The following is an 18,611-nucleotide window of genomic DNA, read 5'->3' as shown; positions in this document are numbered from 1 at the left end:
CATTCCAGGAATCCAGCAGGATCTCCAACCATTACTCAAATCCTCTCCCCAGAGTCCATTTCTCTACTTACCTTTACCACTCCCTGCACTCCCACCTTCTACATGCTTCCTAACGTCCATAAACCCAACCACCCAGGACGCCCCACTGAGAGAATCTCTGCTCTCATAGACCAACACCTTCAACCTATTACCTGGAACCTATCCTCCTATATAAAAGATACCATCGAACACTACCTTTCCAGACGCCCTATGGATTCCAAACCAACAACCTCCTTCGTAGTCTCCATGTCCAACTTACCCCCTCCTCCCTCCGCAGCGTCTCTCCTACCCGCGTTTAAACTGCAACACTTCACTGTCCGTCACTCTCACCATACTATCCCTCCCCCTCCCCGCCCCAGCCTCCTCCTTACCCCCACACAGGCACCACTCCCATCATGCACTGGTGCTACCGCTTGCAGTGTAATTTCAGCTCTCAGATTGCAGATGTGTGTGCAACTTGCACTTGTGTGTGTGTGTGTGTGTGTGTGTGTGTGTGTGTGTGTGTGTGTGTGTGTATATATATATACTGCTGACAAAGACCTTAATGGCTGAAAGCTATGATTGTGTGAATCTTTTTATTGTGCCTATTGCGGTGTAGCATCTCCGCTATATGGTGAGTAGCAACTTTCCTTCTCTCATATTGTTATAAGTCAATAAACAATTTGTTCAGGGAGAAAGTCACTGTAGAGATAATGTTTATGCCCGTTGGTACTAGTGCGTCCACTAGATTTGAAGCGGAGTTACACAGCATTGTAATGTGGCCTTTCTTTCGACACTTGTTGCAAGCATCCCAGTGTTGGAGCATGCAGCACACTCATGTTGGACGAAGCAGTACAAGCAAGACAGATGGGGGCATGCAGCTGTAGTTGTGACCTGGCCTGTTGCTGTGGCTGTAACCAACACTGCCCTATGTGACACTGAGTCAAAGGTTGTACTGCTGCAGCAGCTTTCCCATCATCCTGAAAACTCAGTGTGCCTGAGCAACTTCCAATACCTCCCCCCATGCAACAATCTCATAGCCCGCAGCCCGTGACACTTCAAAGGACTGTGTAATATTGAGCACATCTGTAAGTGTTGGATTCTAATACTTCAGTGTTTGTCAGAACCATAGAACACAAAGACAAAAAAAGGAGTGTGCCAGCATACCATAAGGCATAGAGGTTACAACAGTATCGACAGAGGCCAACAACAAGACTCACTGGAAACACGCCGCCAACGCCCTCTCAGCTGCCAGTACTTAGGATCGCTGCCGCAGACTGGATGGCCAGTTTAGCCAGTTAGTTTGAGTGTGCTAAGTCAGTCAGTTTGAGTCTGTATGCCGTGAGAGTTCCAGTGTGTCACCGAGATGGAGTCGCAGACTTAGCCTCTAATACAAAGACAGGCAGCACATAGCAACCCTATTGTGAACATAATGGATTTCTACTTCAACAGCATTGGGGCTACATGGACTTTACAGAAGAGAGCTTGTTCCACAGCACACAGAAACTTAAGTTAAGTAGCTCTTTGTCTACGAATAAAGAACCCAGTTATTAATTGCACACATTTCGTGTTACATAACCGGGATAACTGACCTCCTCTCCTTGCTTCCCATGGTACACCTCTACAGAGACAACAAGACGAGATACAAGCAGCTACAGAGAATACAACAAAAAAAGCTACACATTAAGCGCAGTTGACGGAAGGGAAGACAGCTAAAAACAGGGGCTTGAAGAAAGGTCCACAAAATATGCCGTAGACACAACAGAGGTCCTGAACTAAAGATTAAATGTCCTTCATCATATTGCTATGATGGATAGAAAGTAAAATGTGGTCGACATACTGCACGTCATTCACTAAAATGGCTGATAACTCAGATGGCAAACATAAATGAGATCGTAAGTAGTAAAAAGGGCATTTCATCAGGAAATAGCAAACCGTCCAAGGTTGAGGGCAATGAGCAAAAGATGGTGGGGGATCATCACTTAACAAATGGCGACAGCTATAAAGACAGTGCCCAATACACAATCTAGCTAAAATGATCTTGGCGTGAGAGGACCAAGAAGAGGTCGGAGCTGCTAGGAGAGGTTTAATTGTTTAATTCCACGGAGCTTGTTCCCATGAAGGAAGGACCAGTGGTGTTGCCGAAGTGACACCTCCTGCTGACAGACAGCAACACAGAGATCATCAGAGGATGGAAGAACTAGCAGGCCAAGGTACAAGGAATGCAGCCTTAGCAGCAGTGTAGGCAACCCAGTTACCTGTCAGACAGACGTGAACAGGGACCCACATAAACATCACAGTAGCTCCATCAAGAGTGAGTAAGTGACACATTCCTGGTTCCGTTCCACTAAGGGATGGAGGGTGTACAGTGCACAGAGGGTCTGAAGGGCACAGAGAGTCAGAGCAGATGACAATTGAAAAGCTTATCTCCAGATGTACTGCATGGCCTAATACAGGGAAAAGAACTTTGCTGGAAATACTGAGCAGTGGTCCAGAAGCCGATACTCAAAAATGTTGGTGCAATGAAGAAGGCACACCCAATGCCATTGTCCGTCCGAGAACCATCATCAGTGTACAAAAATGTGCTATCGTGAAGTTCCATCTGAAGATCGAGAAACTTAAGGCGATAGAGCGAGGCTGGAATAGCATCCTTAGGAACAAATGAAGACAAGGGAAACATCAGCTGCCACACCAAGCCAAGGTAGTAAAGAGTTCACACCCATTGGGAAAGTGGCAGGTAGCATGAAGTTAAGTTGCCAGAGCAATGCCGAAGGAGAACTCCAGGAGTTAACAGAGAATGGGGCATGCCCTATACTGGTGATCAAAGGAATCATTGAAGGAGGAGGCATAGCACGGGTGGCTAGGCACGGCAGACAAACGGCAAGTGTATCTGCTGACGAGAAAATCACAGCAGTCGTTCGATGGCTTCTGGATACACACACTCAGCCAGGCTAGTGTAAAAGGCACCACTGGCTAAACGCATGCCACGATGGTGGATAGTATTGAGACAGCATAAGAGGGACGGACATGAAGACGCATAAACGAAACACACGGTCTAGTTTCAAACAGACAAGGGACCAGTACAAACAGAGGATTTATTGAGCACCTGTTTTATCATGTACAATGATATGGGATTTGTCATATGTTACATACAGGAAAAGTATGAATAACAACATATTATGTAAAAAATATCAGTGAACAATCTGAATTAAATATACAGACAAAAACAATTATAGCTTACATGTGCATGCTCCCATGTTAAGGCAGATGAGGTTAAGGTGATTGAGAAGGTCAACCAAAAGGGCACCTCTCTGACAGTTTCTGTGAGAGCCCCAAAGGGGAAAGTATGCATTAAAGCTACTGAGCAGCAGAAAGGGGTGAGGGAGTTGTCCAATAAGCTGCAGGAGGTCTGCCCTGGTGACACCAAATGATGGAGGGATGTAAACGGTACAAGGGGAAGATGTCAATTGAGGAAAGAAAATGTAGGCTGCAACAGCCTGAAGCTGGGTAGTCAGGTAGATGGTTTGATTATGAAGGTCATCCTGGATGAGCAGCTTGACTCCCCCGTGAGATGGAATGCCATCCTCAGGAAGGAGGTCAAAGCGGACTAGAAAGAAATGCAAGAGCTCAAAGTGGTCGTGAGGACACAATTTTGGTTCCTGGAGGCAGACAACAAGTGGACGCTGTGATTCCACGAGTGGCCATAAGTCCTCTTCATTGGATCTAAGCCATGAATGTTCCATTGGAGGGGAGTCATGATGAGGAAAGGGGAGGAGAGGAAAAAATGAAGGGATGTCACCTCAGTGGTTGCCGAGTGCCAGCCTCCAAAGACTCACTGCTACAGGGCACAGAGGCTGGAGGACCCTGCTCCATGAAACCTACAGAGGCGTTGGCATTCTCCCTCTGTCGGTCTGCAAAAAAGAGTCCAGAGCAGAAAAACGGTTCGCATTGTGCACTGGCGACACAGAGGTCAGCTGAGTGAGCGTATGATGTGGTGACACCATCGAAGAGGATCTCCGAGTCTGAAGGAGAAGACCATCTGCCTTTATTTTATTTCCTGGAACCTTTCTGGTTGACAAAGGAAGATTTGGATGTTTGTTGGCTGGAGGGACGTAAGAAGTCTTCGTGTGAGAGTTCCTTCTGTCCCTTCTGGCCTGCCAGCTGTGTAGCAGGTGACTCCACCCTGGGAGGTGAAAGTTTGGTGACTTGTTGCACTGCTGGTGGAAGTGATGGGGATGCTACCGTGACACTGGGCGATTTTTCAACTGCGGTACTGAATTTGAGATCTCATATCTGCCTGGCCATGTCCTTCATGGAGTGAGATGTAACAAGGACAGTACTTTAAGTGCCAGACAGTAGAATGAAGGGTTTCTGACTAGCCAACTTTTTCCTTCACCCAGATCTCCTGGACGGCCTGCTCACTGAGATACACGAGACAATCTCAGGAGGAGGATGCATGGTCGCCATTGCAATTGAACAGCGAGGAGAAGAAGGTGGGCAATCACCTTCTTGGGGGGATCCCTACCACAGGCTACACATTTGGCCGGACATTCAAGTGCGATTGTAACACTGACACTGGTAGCAGCGGATCGTGATCGGAATGTATGGTCAGGCTGTGATAATTTCATAGCCTGCTTTGATCTTTGACGGAAGCACCACTCTATCAAAAGTGAGAAAAAGAGAATTTGTGGGCATTAAGGATGCATTTACCTTTCTCATCACCCAATGGACTGGAATGACACCCCGATCCGAGAGGTACATTTGAATTTCTGCCTCAGTCAGACTATTGAGCAGCCTAGTATAAATAACACCATGTGAAGAATTCAGCAGTTGATGAGCCTCGATACGAACAGGATAGCCATGGAGGAATGAAGTTGAAGCAGTTGTTGTGCTTGAGTATCAGAAGTAGTTTCCAAAAGCAAAGTGCCATTGCATAAAGAAGAGAAGGATTTCACAGGGCCAGCAACTGCATCAACACCTTTCTGAATAATAAATGGATTTGCCGTAGCAAGGGACTGAGCATCTTCAGTACATGAAACCACAGCCAGGAGAGTCTTTGAATCGTGAGCTTCACTCCATTTACATTTGGTAGACATTGACTGTGAAGAAGATGATTGGCTCATCACGAGAAAATCCCTCACGATTGCCAGCGTCTCCAGTGGCGCACTCTTTTGAACTCGCCTTAGGTGATAGTTCACACCTCAGATCACACCTCCCTAATACCTGACAGAGGGACCAATCAGCAATGTGGGAGGGTAGCAGCTAAGGCAATCACCTCTCCCATGTCCTGGCCTGTACTAGGGGTACATGCAAACCCTACTTGTCAACCCGGGCTGGAAATTACACATTACCCAGTCACCTGTTATGCATCACACACATGGGCCGGCCTTCAGGAGCATAAAGGAAGGAAGGGAGGAAGAAAAAGAAGAAGAAGAAGAAGAAGAAAATGAGGAACCTCAAATGCTGAAGCAGAGGAAGGATAGGAGAAGGGGAACAAAGAAAGGAAAAAAACTAAAAACAGTGGAGAGACTCAACTGAAAACGCAGAACACATTCCCAAACACATCCCAGACATGTTATCCAAGGGAGGGGAAAAAGAACTGCAAGAGGATAGACATACAAAAGGGAAAAGATGCTGCAAAGACTGGGGACCCATGGTTGCCAATTATGAACCTGCCGAAGAGTGGCAAGCCCCCTGGGAGCTGCAGCATTAGCTTTGTAAGATTGGTTTGGGCATTTCTGACACCGGTAAAATTCTACATGTGTCGCAATGACATGCATTCCGTCACAGTAATAGGTTGAGATAAGCTTGAACATTTCATCACATGACAAGGCACAAGTTGGTCCAAGAACTGACATGTGTGGCAAAAGCAAGGAAAAAAAGAAATACAGGTTTGCATCGCCTATGCAAAAAAACCTGGAAATGTTGGCATAACAGTGTCTCTTAAGAGGCCCAATCTTTAGCCAATTCATTATATTCTGGGAAGGGAGACTGTTACACCAATCTGAAGAGTAACCTGGCATGACCACACACATGCCACTTGATAGAGGGCCGTGGTGAGAACCTGCTGATCTTCCACAAAAGCTTGCTGCTGGGCAATGGTACATTGGAGTGTATCTTCCATCAATATGTTGGTTGAGTGACTGCACTGACACTAATATGCAGAGGAAACTTAACCCTCATTCGTCACCAAGTTTGTTATGGCAAGAATGAACACTATTTATGGAACATAGTACTTTATAGAGCAACACGTACCTGATAATGAAGTGCAGGTTGTTCATAGCACTGAACGCATTGACTGGGCAACAATAATTCAGGTTACAAAATAGGCCAAGCACTCATTTTCAATCCCGGTTTCTTTGGCAGCTCACTAGAGAACGCCAGGAGGCTTTTGTAAGCAGGCCTGTGAACTGCTCTGACAAGCAACCACTGAAATCGCCCATGTCAAAAGTGAAGATACATCACAGCTAATCTCCGGTCCTTCAGAATTTTCTAGAATTTCATCAGGATAAAAAAAGAGGGCAAGAAAAAATGAATGTGTACATCCTCACATGCAGAAGTAAAGGAGAAAAAACTTAAAGAAGAAAAAAAAATCATTACAGACCGTGGTTTAGAAGTGACGCTTGGGGATAATGGAAAGGATACAGTAGATTTTTGCATCACAGCATCTACACACCACATGCAACAATCAAATTTACCAAACACATCATCAATAAAAGAAATATACAGTGTGCAAAATATGTTATATTCTAAATTTGGAATGCATTTTGAATACAAAATAGTACACTACAATGATCTAAACCTATCTGACATTACTTTCGGATCCCAAGTTTCCCACATTCATAATACAATATAAGAAATAAAGACACCACCTTACAATATTTCTTCAATGCGGAATGACTGCGTAACTTATATTTTACGTAAGAGTAGATTTCTTACCCAATACGGTATTCCTTGTCAGCCCACAACTCCGAATCTTGCGATACATTTTTCCAACGAGGGCACACTTTCTGCACCACATATACTAGCTCAGTAAAAGACAAGTGAGAGAAGATCTTTATCAGTACCTCATCAGGCAAGTCATCAATGCTCACACGCCAGGTGCCCATGTTGTCCACTATGCTACCAGCCAAGTCAGAAAACGCAATTTCTGACTGCTGTGGGTGCAAACTAACTGCACTCACACCTGACTCACAATGCACACTGTTGGCACTGCCTGCAGCAGAAGTGACTGTGGACTGAGGAGCTTCAGATGGTGCACTGCTCCAACACACTGCGATGTCTTCACCAGCCATATGGCATTCTTCACTGTGCACAGATTCTGCAGCCATTTCAATGACAAATCTGTCTTCAGACCTCTTTGTGTTGGAAGGTGCTGGGGAAGGTGCTGTCATATGGAATCGATCAGATGTACTTCCAGGCACTGAAAGGAACACAGAAGAAAATTAATTTCCAAACCCGTATTATAAACATAGCAATTATATAACAACTGATGTACACACTTGCACACACAATGTCATACCACTGTAGCAAAAAGTGATGTCATTATAGCCTGTTGGAAACTGAAGAACAAGCAGTGCCAGTGGAGGTGAAAAAAGTGTCCTTTTCTGAGAAACAACTACAACTGTTGTACAGGGCAATTAATAATGATTTTACATCTAGTAGTGTAGTGTGGCTTGCAGTGATTTATGTATATTCTGTTTGTGTTCCTTTATTCCCTTAATTACACTGAGGTGCCAATCATGGGCTACCTCTTAATATCATGTTGGACCTTCTTTTGCCATCTTAGTTCAGCAACTCGCCAGAAGTCTCCTGCTAAAATACTAAGTCATACTGCCTCTATAGCTGTCCATAATTATGAAAGTGTTGCTGGCACAAGATTTTGTGCATGAACTGACCTACATAAATGTTCAATAGGATTCATGTCAGGGATGTGCATGGCCAAATCATTCATTCAAACTGTCCAGAACGTTCTTCAAACCAATCGTGAACAGTTGTGGCCTGGCCCATTGTCATCCATAAAAATTCCATCATTGTTTGGGAGCGTGAAATTCATGAATGGCTGCAAATGGCCTCCATGTAGCCGAACATAACCATTTCAAATCCATGATCAGTCCACTCTATATAAACACAACCCACACCATTATGGAACCACCACAAGCTTACACAGTGCCTTGTTGGCAACTTGGGGTCATGCCTGTGGGGTCTGCATCACACTAACCCTACTAACACCTTGTACCAATTGAAATCGGGACTCATCTAACCAGGCCACGGTTTTCCTGTCATGTAGGGTCCAGCTGATGTGGTCACAAGCCCAGGGGAGCTGCTGCAGGCAGTTAGCTGTTAGCAAAGGCACTTTTAAGGCGTGTGCTGCCATTCCCAATTGACAACCAGTTTCACCATGTACATTCATCGTACGTCCCGTACAGAGTTCTGTGGTTATTTCACGCATTGCTGCTTGTCTGTTAGCACCGACAGCTCTAAGCTAACACCACTGCTCTCGGTTGTTAAGTGAAGGCCGTCGGCCACTGCGTTGTCCAAGGTGAGGGGTATTGCCTGAAATTTGGTACTCTTGGAACATGCTTGACACTGCTGACTCTCAGAACATTTAATTCCCTAATGATTTTCAAAATGAAATGTCCTGTGCATCTAGCTTCAGCCTCCATTCTGCATTCAAATCCGTTAATTCCCATTGTGTGGCCATAATCACACTGGAAACATTTTCACATGAATCACCTGAGTACAAAAGACAGCTCTGTCAATGCACTGCCCTTTTGTATCTTGTGTGTGAACTGCCATCTGTGAAAGTGCATATTGCTATCCCATGAATTTTGTCACCTTAGTGTGTATCAGTTACTAATTTCCATATTCAATATATACGCCAATCAAAATTACTTTGCAATTGACAGATTGCAGTGGTGGTCAGAGGAGGGACGGTGTTGCTGGCATGGATAGTGTCAACTAGCAGAAAAATGTCTCTGCTTAAAAGACTGACATTCTTCAGCACCTTTAAAAATGTTCCCAAAAATTTTGGCATTCGAACATATTCACACTATGTTCAACGTGTTTCTCATCTCTCACTCCCACAAGCTTCTCTAACAGTTACTTGCTCACATCCTCCAGTCCATCACTAAATCACTCATACCCATCCACTCCCCATTTGTCTATTCTCACGCCGAACGCATTCTGTGTGTCTCTGTCACAGTCTCCTCTAGTCTCCTCTCACTGTCAATGTCACTGTCTTCCTCTTGCTCTTTCTTACTGCTAATATCTCATTCCTTCCTTCCCACTGTTGCTGCCTCTTCTCACTGTCACTATTTCTCTCTTCCTCACTGTCATTGTAATAGACAGTCTCATTACCACTGGCTCTTACCCACTTCCACTTTTTCCTCCTCCATTCCTCTCCCAGTGGCATTGTCTCCTCCACTTTTTTCCTGGCACTGTTCTGTCACTGTCTACTATGTTAAACTGCCACTGTCTCCCCTCTTTCTCTCATGCTGCCATCGTATCCTTCACTCTTTCTATACCACAACCACTTGCAGTATTTATTACTTTTCTTTTTCTTTTCCACTGAAACTGTCTTCTCTCTCAGTATAAAAATGTTTGAACTGTCCTCACACCTCTTTGACATTCTTGTTTTTTTTTTTTTTTTTTTTTTTAAGGTGGTGAGGAAGGTACAATGAGGCAGCTGATACCTCAATTTTCTATCAGAGTCTTTTAAACAGGAGCACAGCAACTATTTTTGTTCCCCTGACTGGAGCATTTTTCTGTTTGTTCCTTCACATGTAAAGGACTCCATAGGCCAGTAAAATTTCGATAGTTTACTTGTGTTAAATTGAAATGCATAAAAACTAATTTTATACTTCAGACCAGATTTTACATGCACAAAAATTTTGCATGTGTGTCAGTGCTACAACATGGGGTCCCAGAATCCTTCCAATGATAACAGGTACATTTTACAGCATGGGACATTTCACGGTATTCTTTTCATTACACATGTGACGTCTAAAAGTTAAAGTTACCATTGCTCCTGCAATTTAACAGTTATCACGAACTTTTTTCGTTATAAATTATTATAGCAGTTAATACAGTCAGGATAACAAATAACAACAAGCGAAAACCTTTAATTTTGCCATGTAAAATATATTAGCTTACTTCTGTTACGTCCGTAACGAAAGGCATGGAAGAAAAGTTTTCCTAATTTGAGAAAATCCCCCACAGTTTTGTTACCAGTGTGAAATATAATATTTCATTATGAAGGCATGGTAATGAGACTTTATATTTATTTTACCTGTAACACATTATTGTGGGTAATAGTGCATGTTAGGCATGTGACTGTCAGGAACACTATGTGATCAAAAGTATCTGGACACCTGCAAAAACATACGTTTTTCATATAGAGTGCATTGTGCTGCCGCCTACTGCCAAGTACTCCATATCAGCGACCTCAGTAGTCATTAGACATAATGAGAGAGCAGAATGGGGTGCTCCGCGGAACTCAACGGATTTCAAACGTAATAAGGTGATTGGGTGGCACTTAAGTCATATGTCTACATGCGAGATTTCCATACTCCTAAACATAACTAGGTCCACTGTTTCCGATGTGATAGTGAAGTGGAAACGCGAAGGGACACGTAGAACACAAAAGCATACAGGCTGACCTCATCTGTTAACTGACAGAGACTACCAACAGTTGAAGAGGTTCATAACGTGTAATAGGCAGACATCTCTCCAGACCATCACATAGGAACTCCAAACTGCATCAGGATCCACTGCAAGTACTATGACAGTTAGAAGGAAGGTGAGAAAACTTTGATTTCATGGTCGTGTGTAGTGCCAACAGTAAAATTTGGAGGTGGTGGTGGTGTTATGGTGTGGTCGTGTTTTTAATGAAGGGGGCTTGCACCCCTTGTTGTTTGGCATGGCACTATCACAGCACAGGACTACTTTGATGTTTTAAGCACCTTCTTGCTTGCCACTGTTGAAGAGCAATTTGAGGACAGCGATTTCATCTTTCAACACAATCATACACCTGTTCATAATGCACACCCTGTGGCAGATTGGTTAATGACAATAACATCCCTGTAATGGACTGGCCTGCACAGAGTCCTGACCTGAAACCTATAGAACACCTTTGTGAACACCGACTTAGTGCCAGGCCTCACCGACTGACATTGATACCTCTCCTCAGTGCAGCACTCCATGAAGAATGGGTTGCCATTCCCCAAGAAACCTTCCAGCACATGACTGAGCGTATGCCTGCATGAGTGGAAGCTGCCATCAAGGTTAAGGGTGGGCCAACACCATATTGAATTCCAGCATTACCGATGGAGGGCGTCAGGAACTTTTAAGTCATTTTCAGCCAGGTGTCTGGATACATTTGATCGCATAGTGTATGTGCAATCAAACAATGGAAAATCCAGGACGAAATATAACAATAGCGACTCAGCATCTCCGCCATATGGTGAGTAGCAGTATTGTTAGTGTGTGTGTGTGACACTTTGTCCGTAAGAAATTTAATAGCCAAAGAGCTTAAAAATAGTAGAAATATACCCTCAAAACAATATAAAACAAAACAATATAAAAAACAGTAAAGGCTTATTTATTCTATGAATTTATTAAGAAACTCTTTGACAATACCTACACTTCATGAAAAGACATTGGACTGAGGCTCTAATTACTCTGTAAGAGTACCTTCATAAAAAGACACAACAGCATACTTAAACCAACTACTACACACATATTATACCCAAAAAACCCATGAACAAAAATCAGTTCATTCCTCCTGCCAAGTGTTGGGTCAGGTAAAACAGACACTTATGCCTTGTTTGGAAGTCTCAATCACATCACAGATATTTACAATGTCATCATTCTCCTTGCACGATGTTTCACCAATGACTATGTCTCTTTTTGTTGGTGACAGTGTGAAGTAAGTTTGGCATAGTACCAATGCTTTTATACTGCATCACTTCGAGAGTGCTTTCTTTGCTCTGCAAACTGCTTTTCCCAATGGTTGAGAAGAAATTTTATGAAAATATGTGTCTTGTTGCTGCTTTTTAAGTTTTTCTCACGTTCAGTGACAACATTTCCTTTCTGTAGCACTTTTGCATTGCTCTTTCTTTTCTGCAGGTGTTGCATTACTCTTCTTTTTGTGACACTCTCTGCATCTCTCTTACTGCTCCACTTCAAAATGTTTTTCTTCTTCACCTGTTAACTTTTTCGTCCAGTTTTGCCAGTGTACTTTCCCAGGTGTTTGAGGTATGGCTTCTAGATTTGGTCAATGTTATGGAGTAAGAACGGGCTTGTCACATGCCTAACAAAATGAAATTTACAGAATGCTACACCTCATTGAACATAATAAGATGCGAACTGATCGTATAAGTAGACTCACTTGATGAATAAAAGTTCTCAGTCCAGAAGGCACTGTTTCGCAGCTTCAGCACAGAAAAATTAGCTTAGATTGTTTGACATGTGACTAGGTTCACACGTCAAAACAGATTGTTGGCAGCCATGTTGAATAATTTGGGCAATATTGCCATATAAGGTTCACAAATACTAGGTCCAACTACCAATGGTATCAATTTTCGAAAACACTCTTTTCTTGCACTGAGGAGGAAAAAAAAAAAAAAAAAAAAAAAAAAAAAATTAATGGCACACACCTACCAGGAATTTTAGTTTTCATCTTCACTGTTACACCAGCCTTGGTACATGAATTTCTGATGATTAATTTTTTATATTTGGAAAATATTGCTTTTAATTTCATATGCTATTTTCATTAGTTTCTTTAAACTTGAAATACACATACCTTGTCCAAAATACTGTGAATTGCTCTGAATATTTCTCGGTGCTACATCACTTTATAAACCACATTTCACCCGCACACCAGATTTTAAATGTGTCTTTTATGTGTATAGGTAGCTTAATTTTGAACCTCTGTGTTTCGGAAATGGATAAAGATATCAACAAAGCTTTCAAGGCTGAAGATCAGGATCTTAGGAACAGATCATAAAAATTACACCCACTTGCTGTGCATAGCCATCTTGGAATATGTGGCTCGGTTTTATTTGCGAGGGGGGGGGGGGGAATTCAAACGAACCTCTCTTGAACTAATGGCGCTTGCATAAGCCCCTTAACGCACATTGTACACCACATCAAACGCAAAAAGAACCAACTGATTTGCTCCATTTACCTAAGTAGCAGGAAGTGTGTAACAGTCATACTTTGAACCTGTACTAGAGGATAGTGACACTAAGGTGATCCTTCTGTTGCATATACAGATGGTCCCTAGCCCAAGGGCTATTCACCACTTATCCCTACCTTTCTGTTACCAATAGAACACAAAGTATGAGCCCCAGAAGTATCCTCTTTTTTATGCAGGGCATTTGGAGCATATTTCAATGCATTTAGTCAAAAGTAACACTCCTCAACAATGTCTGCGCACTGTGTCACTACTAATTCAAAAGGCAAGCTGCAGAAGCACTAGTCTAATCTCGTGTAACAGCCTCTGGGTGCTCCTAGTGGCATTATGGGGTAGAGAGTGGGGATTCGCCTGCTTGTTCTTCACTTTACCAACAGACTATGCATGGCCAAGATAAAAGTGTAAAGAGATAACAACGGTTGAAGTTACCGAGAACATGAAATCTTAGAAAAATAAAATCTAACAAATTAATTGGACCTCCATGGGAATAGCGGTTTTGGGCCAGAAAAGCCTATCTTATTAATGTCTTCAAATGCTAAAAACTTGAAAATATCAGACACAGTGGAAAAACAGATCTTTTGATCAGAGATGCAGATGTAACTATGGAATGCACAATGTATACAAAAAATTGTCTTGCCACAGTCATAGACTTCACTAACTAAATTCTGACCCTCCAACCTAACTTGGACCTCTGGTACACTACAGTTCAGTTTGTCACTGCAACCTCATCCAAATGATTGTTCCTCCCTATATATTAGCACCACCAATAGATCTACTTAGGTCTACTAAAATGATGTAAGCCGCCATGCACACGAAGTGGACAAAATAAGGTATGCAGGACTTCTGTGAAGTTTTGAATGTAAGGGAACCGATACTGGTAGAAGTAAAGCTGTGAGTCTCTCGGACAGCCCAGTCAGTTAAGTGCTTGCCCACAAAATGCAGTGGTTCAAATCACAGCCAGGCACATTTTTATCAGACCCTTGCAATAAGTTTATTCACAGCACAAATTTGTACGTCTAAATAAAGATTACAGAAAAGGGTGGGGAAAACTGTCTCCCTCTGCTAAACATACACGAATTTTTCACAGCAAATCTGTGCCTTCTGGGCAAGATTCACATTTCATGACAAATGTTAAATTCAAATGTTTAACCATGAACACCATCATTCCATCAAAAATTCTGAGGACAACTGTACAGTACCAGTAAAAGTTACATATTGGAGCTCCCCTCTATTTTTCCAGTATGATGTGGATGTAAACATTAGGGCCGCCCGTGGTGACCTAGCGGTTCTAGGTGCTTCAGTCCGGAACTGCGCGACTGCTGCGCTTGCAGGTTCGAATCCTGCCTCAGGCATGGTTGTGTGTGATGTCCTTAGTTTAGTTAGGTTTAAGTAGTTCTAAGTTCTAGGGGACTGATGACCTCAGATGTTAAGTCCCATAGTGCTCAGAGCCATTTGAGCCATAAACATTAGGCTTCCCTACCTGCCAATTTGTTACCACACTCAGGTTTTATGCTTTCACATTCACTGGCTTCGCCAACTCACAACCAAATTGTCACATTCCAACCTAATATAGGCCTCGGGCTGCAGTACAGTTCAGTGTCACTACAACCAAGATTTTAAGGGGGGTAGATGCATAACGAGCTATCCAGCAGCTACTAAGAAAACTTCCAAGTGCTGTGACGCATATCAGAGCAAGAAACTTGTGCAGGTAACAAAGTTATTTTGTGTTTAAATTTGTTTGAATCTTTCCTAAGGGCAATTACAGTTGATAAAATTCTCCTGCTGTGAGGATACCATGATACTTAATAAATACACCAAGTACCCAGATTATTTTGTTCTTTTTTAACCTTCTTTGCCATGTGACAAACACATATTGAAACAAGCTGCATGTCTCTTTTAGAAGCTATTTACTAACCAAAATTGTGGAAAATTTACTGATACCAATTTTTGTATTGCAGGTATGGGTTAAAAGCAGCTGTGATTTACTACTTAGTTTTGCCACTGAAGAAGGATTTCAAACGTGGCAAGCAAACAAACTGGAAAAGCATTTCACTATGTAAGCTTACACTATCTATTACACTCTCACTACAGACAAGGGGATTATATGCTACTGTAATTCCGTAAACAGCGCCCTCTCAGGCACCTCAGAAACTAATGTACGAGGAGCCACAATGTTGAATTAACAGTAACCTGTAGCTGCGGTGATGTGAAACAAGGGTTACTATCAATAACACAAAATGTCACCGAAATTCCGGGACGAAACGGTAAACAAATCACATCCGATGACATTCTGGCGAAGTTACAGGCGGTGACATTCAAATTATGATTTCTTTGCAAAATTACTCTTTCACATAGAAACTCATTTGCAATGAGAACAGCTGTCTTGTTGCTTCCACTACACCCACGACGGGGCTATTGTCTTAAGAGCCATACGTACAAAATAAAATCAGAAATAGAAAGTAAACCATACTGATCGAAGAGAAGTGATACACATGCAATGATGAAAATGTGTAATCATAATACTAGTACCTTACATCCTGTTATGCTCGCATCACCGCTATTGTTAAACAATCAACAGATCGAAGAGAGGCATTTTCTTATATTCTTCCGGTGAGCCCGCTATTCTTGGATGTGCAACTTGCCGCATAGTGACATAATTCCCTCCGACACCTCGTCTACGAACTCGACTGATCAAACCACATTTTTCTTGTAGTTCTAAGAGGAAAGCTCAAGAACGTAACCATACACCATTCCCACCACGTTCATCTAGCAAGGAATAGATTGCATTTTAACACAGCGAAATAAGCACTCATTGTAACAACAGGGCGACCGATATCAATTTATGGGCAACAAATATGCATATCGATAATTGCGTACCTTCGCCAGACACTCCCACATGACATGTCGAAGAATTTAAATCGCGTAATTTACCCAGACATCGCACAGTGACAAAACAATTGAGCACTGATAATAGAACAGCCAACATAAATCAACACAAAAGTACTGTAACATTTGTTAATTATGCAAAGTTTACTTTAAATCTCGTATTTAAGTACCGAGTAAATGGGTTAATATGTGTATAGTTGACATGTATTGCAGAACGTCTTCAAGAAGAACGTAATGCAATGTGTTGTTTCAAATTTGGCTGTTGTTTGTTTGGCGACTTTGTGCATGTCATGTCGCGACAGTAGATGGTTTTGGGGGCGTTCAAAAGAATTTGCTCGTGCATCTAGTTTCAATTTCTGGATTTGTGTAACTAACACACATTACTCGAACAAAATTGGATAACAATAATGTTTTGTATTTATTACGTTCGAAGTATGGTGATAACGGTTCTCCCAGTCGGAGTTAATTTCTTCCTTAACCTTGTATTATTAGAAAAGTTGATTAAGACGTAATTGCACTATAAGTCAGAACAAACATCAGAAGAAAAATGGCTGCAGAAAACCAGTAGTACAATATGAAGATTGCATTTATGGTAGCGTCACTGTTTTGTTGTTGACATTAAAAATATTAGAGTGTGATTTTATAGTAAATATGCGGCGCTGTTTCTTTGATGGAACAACATGCTAATATCTTTCCATCACAATTTCTCCAACATCTCTCCGATATTAACGTTGTACCGACATGGGACGTGAGTCGAAAGGGATGTCAGATAATCAGCTGATCGGAAGGCGCATGTCAATAGGGTTCGCGCTCTGACCGCCAGGAGCGCTGTGAGACGCCTTCTCTGTGTTGCAGCGCGCGCTCAATGAATTTAATAATTTCCTTTGACTTTTTTTAGCATCCGTGTTACTGTTTCCCTCACTTAGTTAGCAAATTCTGGTAATACTGGTTGCACTGGAAATGTTTCATAATGTTTCTCCTGCTGTTACGTGAGCTTAAAATAAACTTCTCGTCTAAATAGTGTTGAACAGAATTGTCGCGCGTATCTTATTCTCGCTGCCGACAAGAACACGATAACGATATCGCTAGCATAACACACCCAAATTACGACAGTGGTGACCCCGACGTGATCGCAGCTAGAGGGGCAATAAATCAGCAGCACAAAAGGCTATCAGCGAACTTCACGAATCAGAAACTGGTGCGGGGACGGACTTACCAACCATGTCAAGAGTGGCAAGACTTAAGTGTCACACGGAATTTGCAATCTCCCCTCCACAACGACCACAGGCCGGTCACGTGATTCCACCTCCACACGGACAGGAGGCGGGGCGTGACTGCCAGCGCCCCTGGTTTTACTTGAGTGTACTATGTTATTCAAAAGAACAATTCACGTTTCCGAAGCTAATGACACACACATATTTTGGATATGCAATAGATGCATAAGGTAATTCATAATAATGACAACAGAGTTTGTCAGGGCACCAAATATGTGTGGTTATTGTACAAAGCTTTAAAACCATTCAGCAGTTTGCTGAGGACGACTGTATGAAAAATATTGACAGTTCAATAATTATTGTATCCTATTTGAGCAGCAAATAGACAAAATATTGGAAACTCATTCTTCAGCCGACTGTAAAACTCTGAAAAGTCATATCCCATGTATTGCCAAACTATGCATTAATTATTATATCAGCCTAAGACACGGATATATTATGAACATAATGCTTGAAGTATGCGGAAAAAACTTTAATAAAGAAACGACACGAACAATGAACTGTTTGCATCTGCTAAATGCTTATGTACAAAGAAACAGCCAACTCGGTACAGCACGTTAAAGTGGAAATTTCACGAACTTAAGCCTTTTTAATTGCCGTACACGAAATTAAAGCCGACTCCTTCGGCAATTTTGTCACAGACATTTTATTTTGAGCAATAAAAACATCACAGTAGAAACTCATGTTCGCTACACACGAAAGTTAATAAGAAAAATATTTACTCTGATTAACAAAACGGAATAAGAGTGCAAACTTTTGTTAAGTCTCTTAATCTTCTAGGCTCCTTTTGGGCTGTAAATTTTTGAACAACTTGTAGTAAAAACCGGAAAAGAATCTGTGCAATCTGGTTTAGTGCACTTTGCTGGTTTTGCTTACAAACACAAAGCAGGCGAGAGTGTGTGTTTTCCGGCGGGAAAGGCAACATAGTACACTCAAGTAAAACCAGGAGCGCTGGCAGTCACACCCCGCCTCCTGTCCGTGTGGAGGTGGAATCACGTGACCGGCCTTTGGCCGCTGTGGTGGGGAGACTGCAAATTCCGTGTGAAACTTGAGTCTTGCGTCAAGAGTGGTCGTGCGGCTACCGCCGTTTTGGTCCCACAACCCAGCATATTGCACAGGTGGAAGCGAGTTTCCTCTTCGCTAGAGTGACCGCCGACTCCACTAAGTTCGCACTGATGAACAGTTAGTTGGACCACCGCTTCGCAGTTGAGGTTCACGATTTTATAACTTCACCC

General features: G+C 42.5%; 1 protein-coding gene across 3 annotated transcripts in view; it reads right to left on the bottom strand.

Annotated features, from left to right (window-relative positions):
* Window positions 1-17,340, bottom strand: part of LOC126109610 (uncharacterized) — a 93,608-nt gene extending 76,268 nt beyond the window's left edge. Inside the window, exons 1-3 of one of the 3 annotated variants that reach the window (XM_049914655.1) lie at window positions 16,094-16,710; window positions 15,751-15,982; window positions 6,958-7,441 (exon numbers count right to left, since the gene is read on the bottom strand). In XM_049914655.1, the coding sequence (XP_049770612.1) occupies window positions 6,958-7,412 (455 nt within the window). In that variant the 5' untranslated portion in view covers window positions 7,413-7,441; window positions 15,751-15,982; window positions 16,094-16,710. Of the gene's footprint in view, window positions 1-6,957; window positions 7,442-15,745; window positions 15,983-16,093; window positions 16,711-17,318 lie in introns of those variants that run through there. The other 2 variants (XM_049914654.1, XM_049914653.1) reach the window with 2 other exon arrangements.
* Window positions 17,341-18,611: the final 1,271 nt, after the last annotated feature.

This window comes from Schistocerca cancellata, chromosome 12 (genome assembly GCF_023864275.1).
Source record: "Schistocerca cancellata isolate TAMUIC-IGC-003103 chromosome 12, iqSchCanc2.1, whole genome shotgun sequence".
In the NCBI taxonomy this organism is placed as follows: domain Eukaryota; kingdom Metazoa; phylum Arthropoda; class Insecta; order Orthoptera; family Acrididae; genus Schistocerca; species Schistocerca cancellata.
This window is presented reverse-complemented; position numbering and strand designations above follow the sequence as displayed.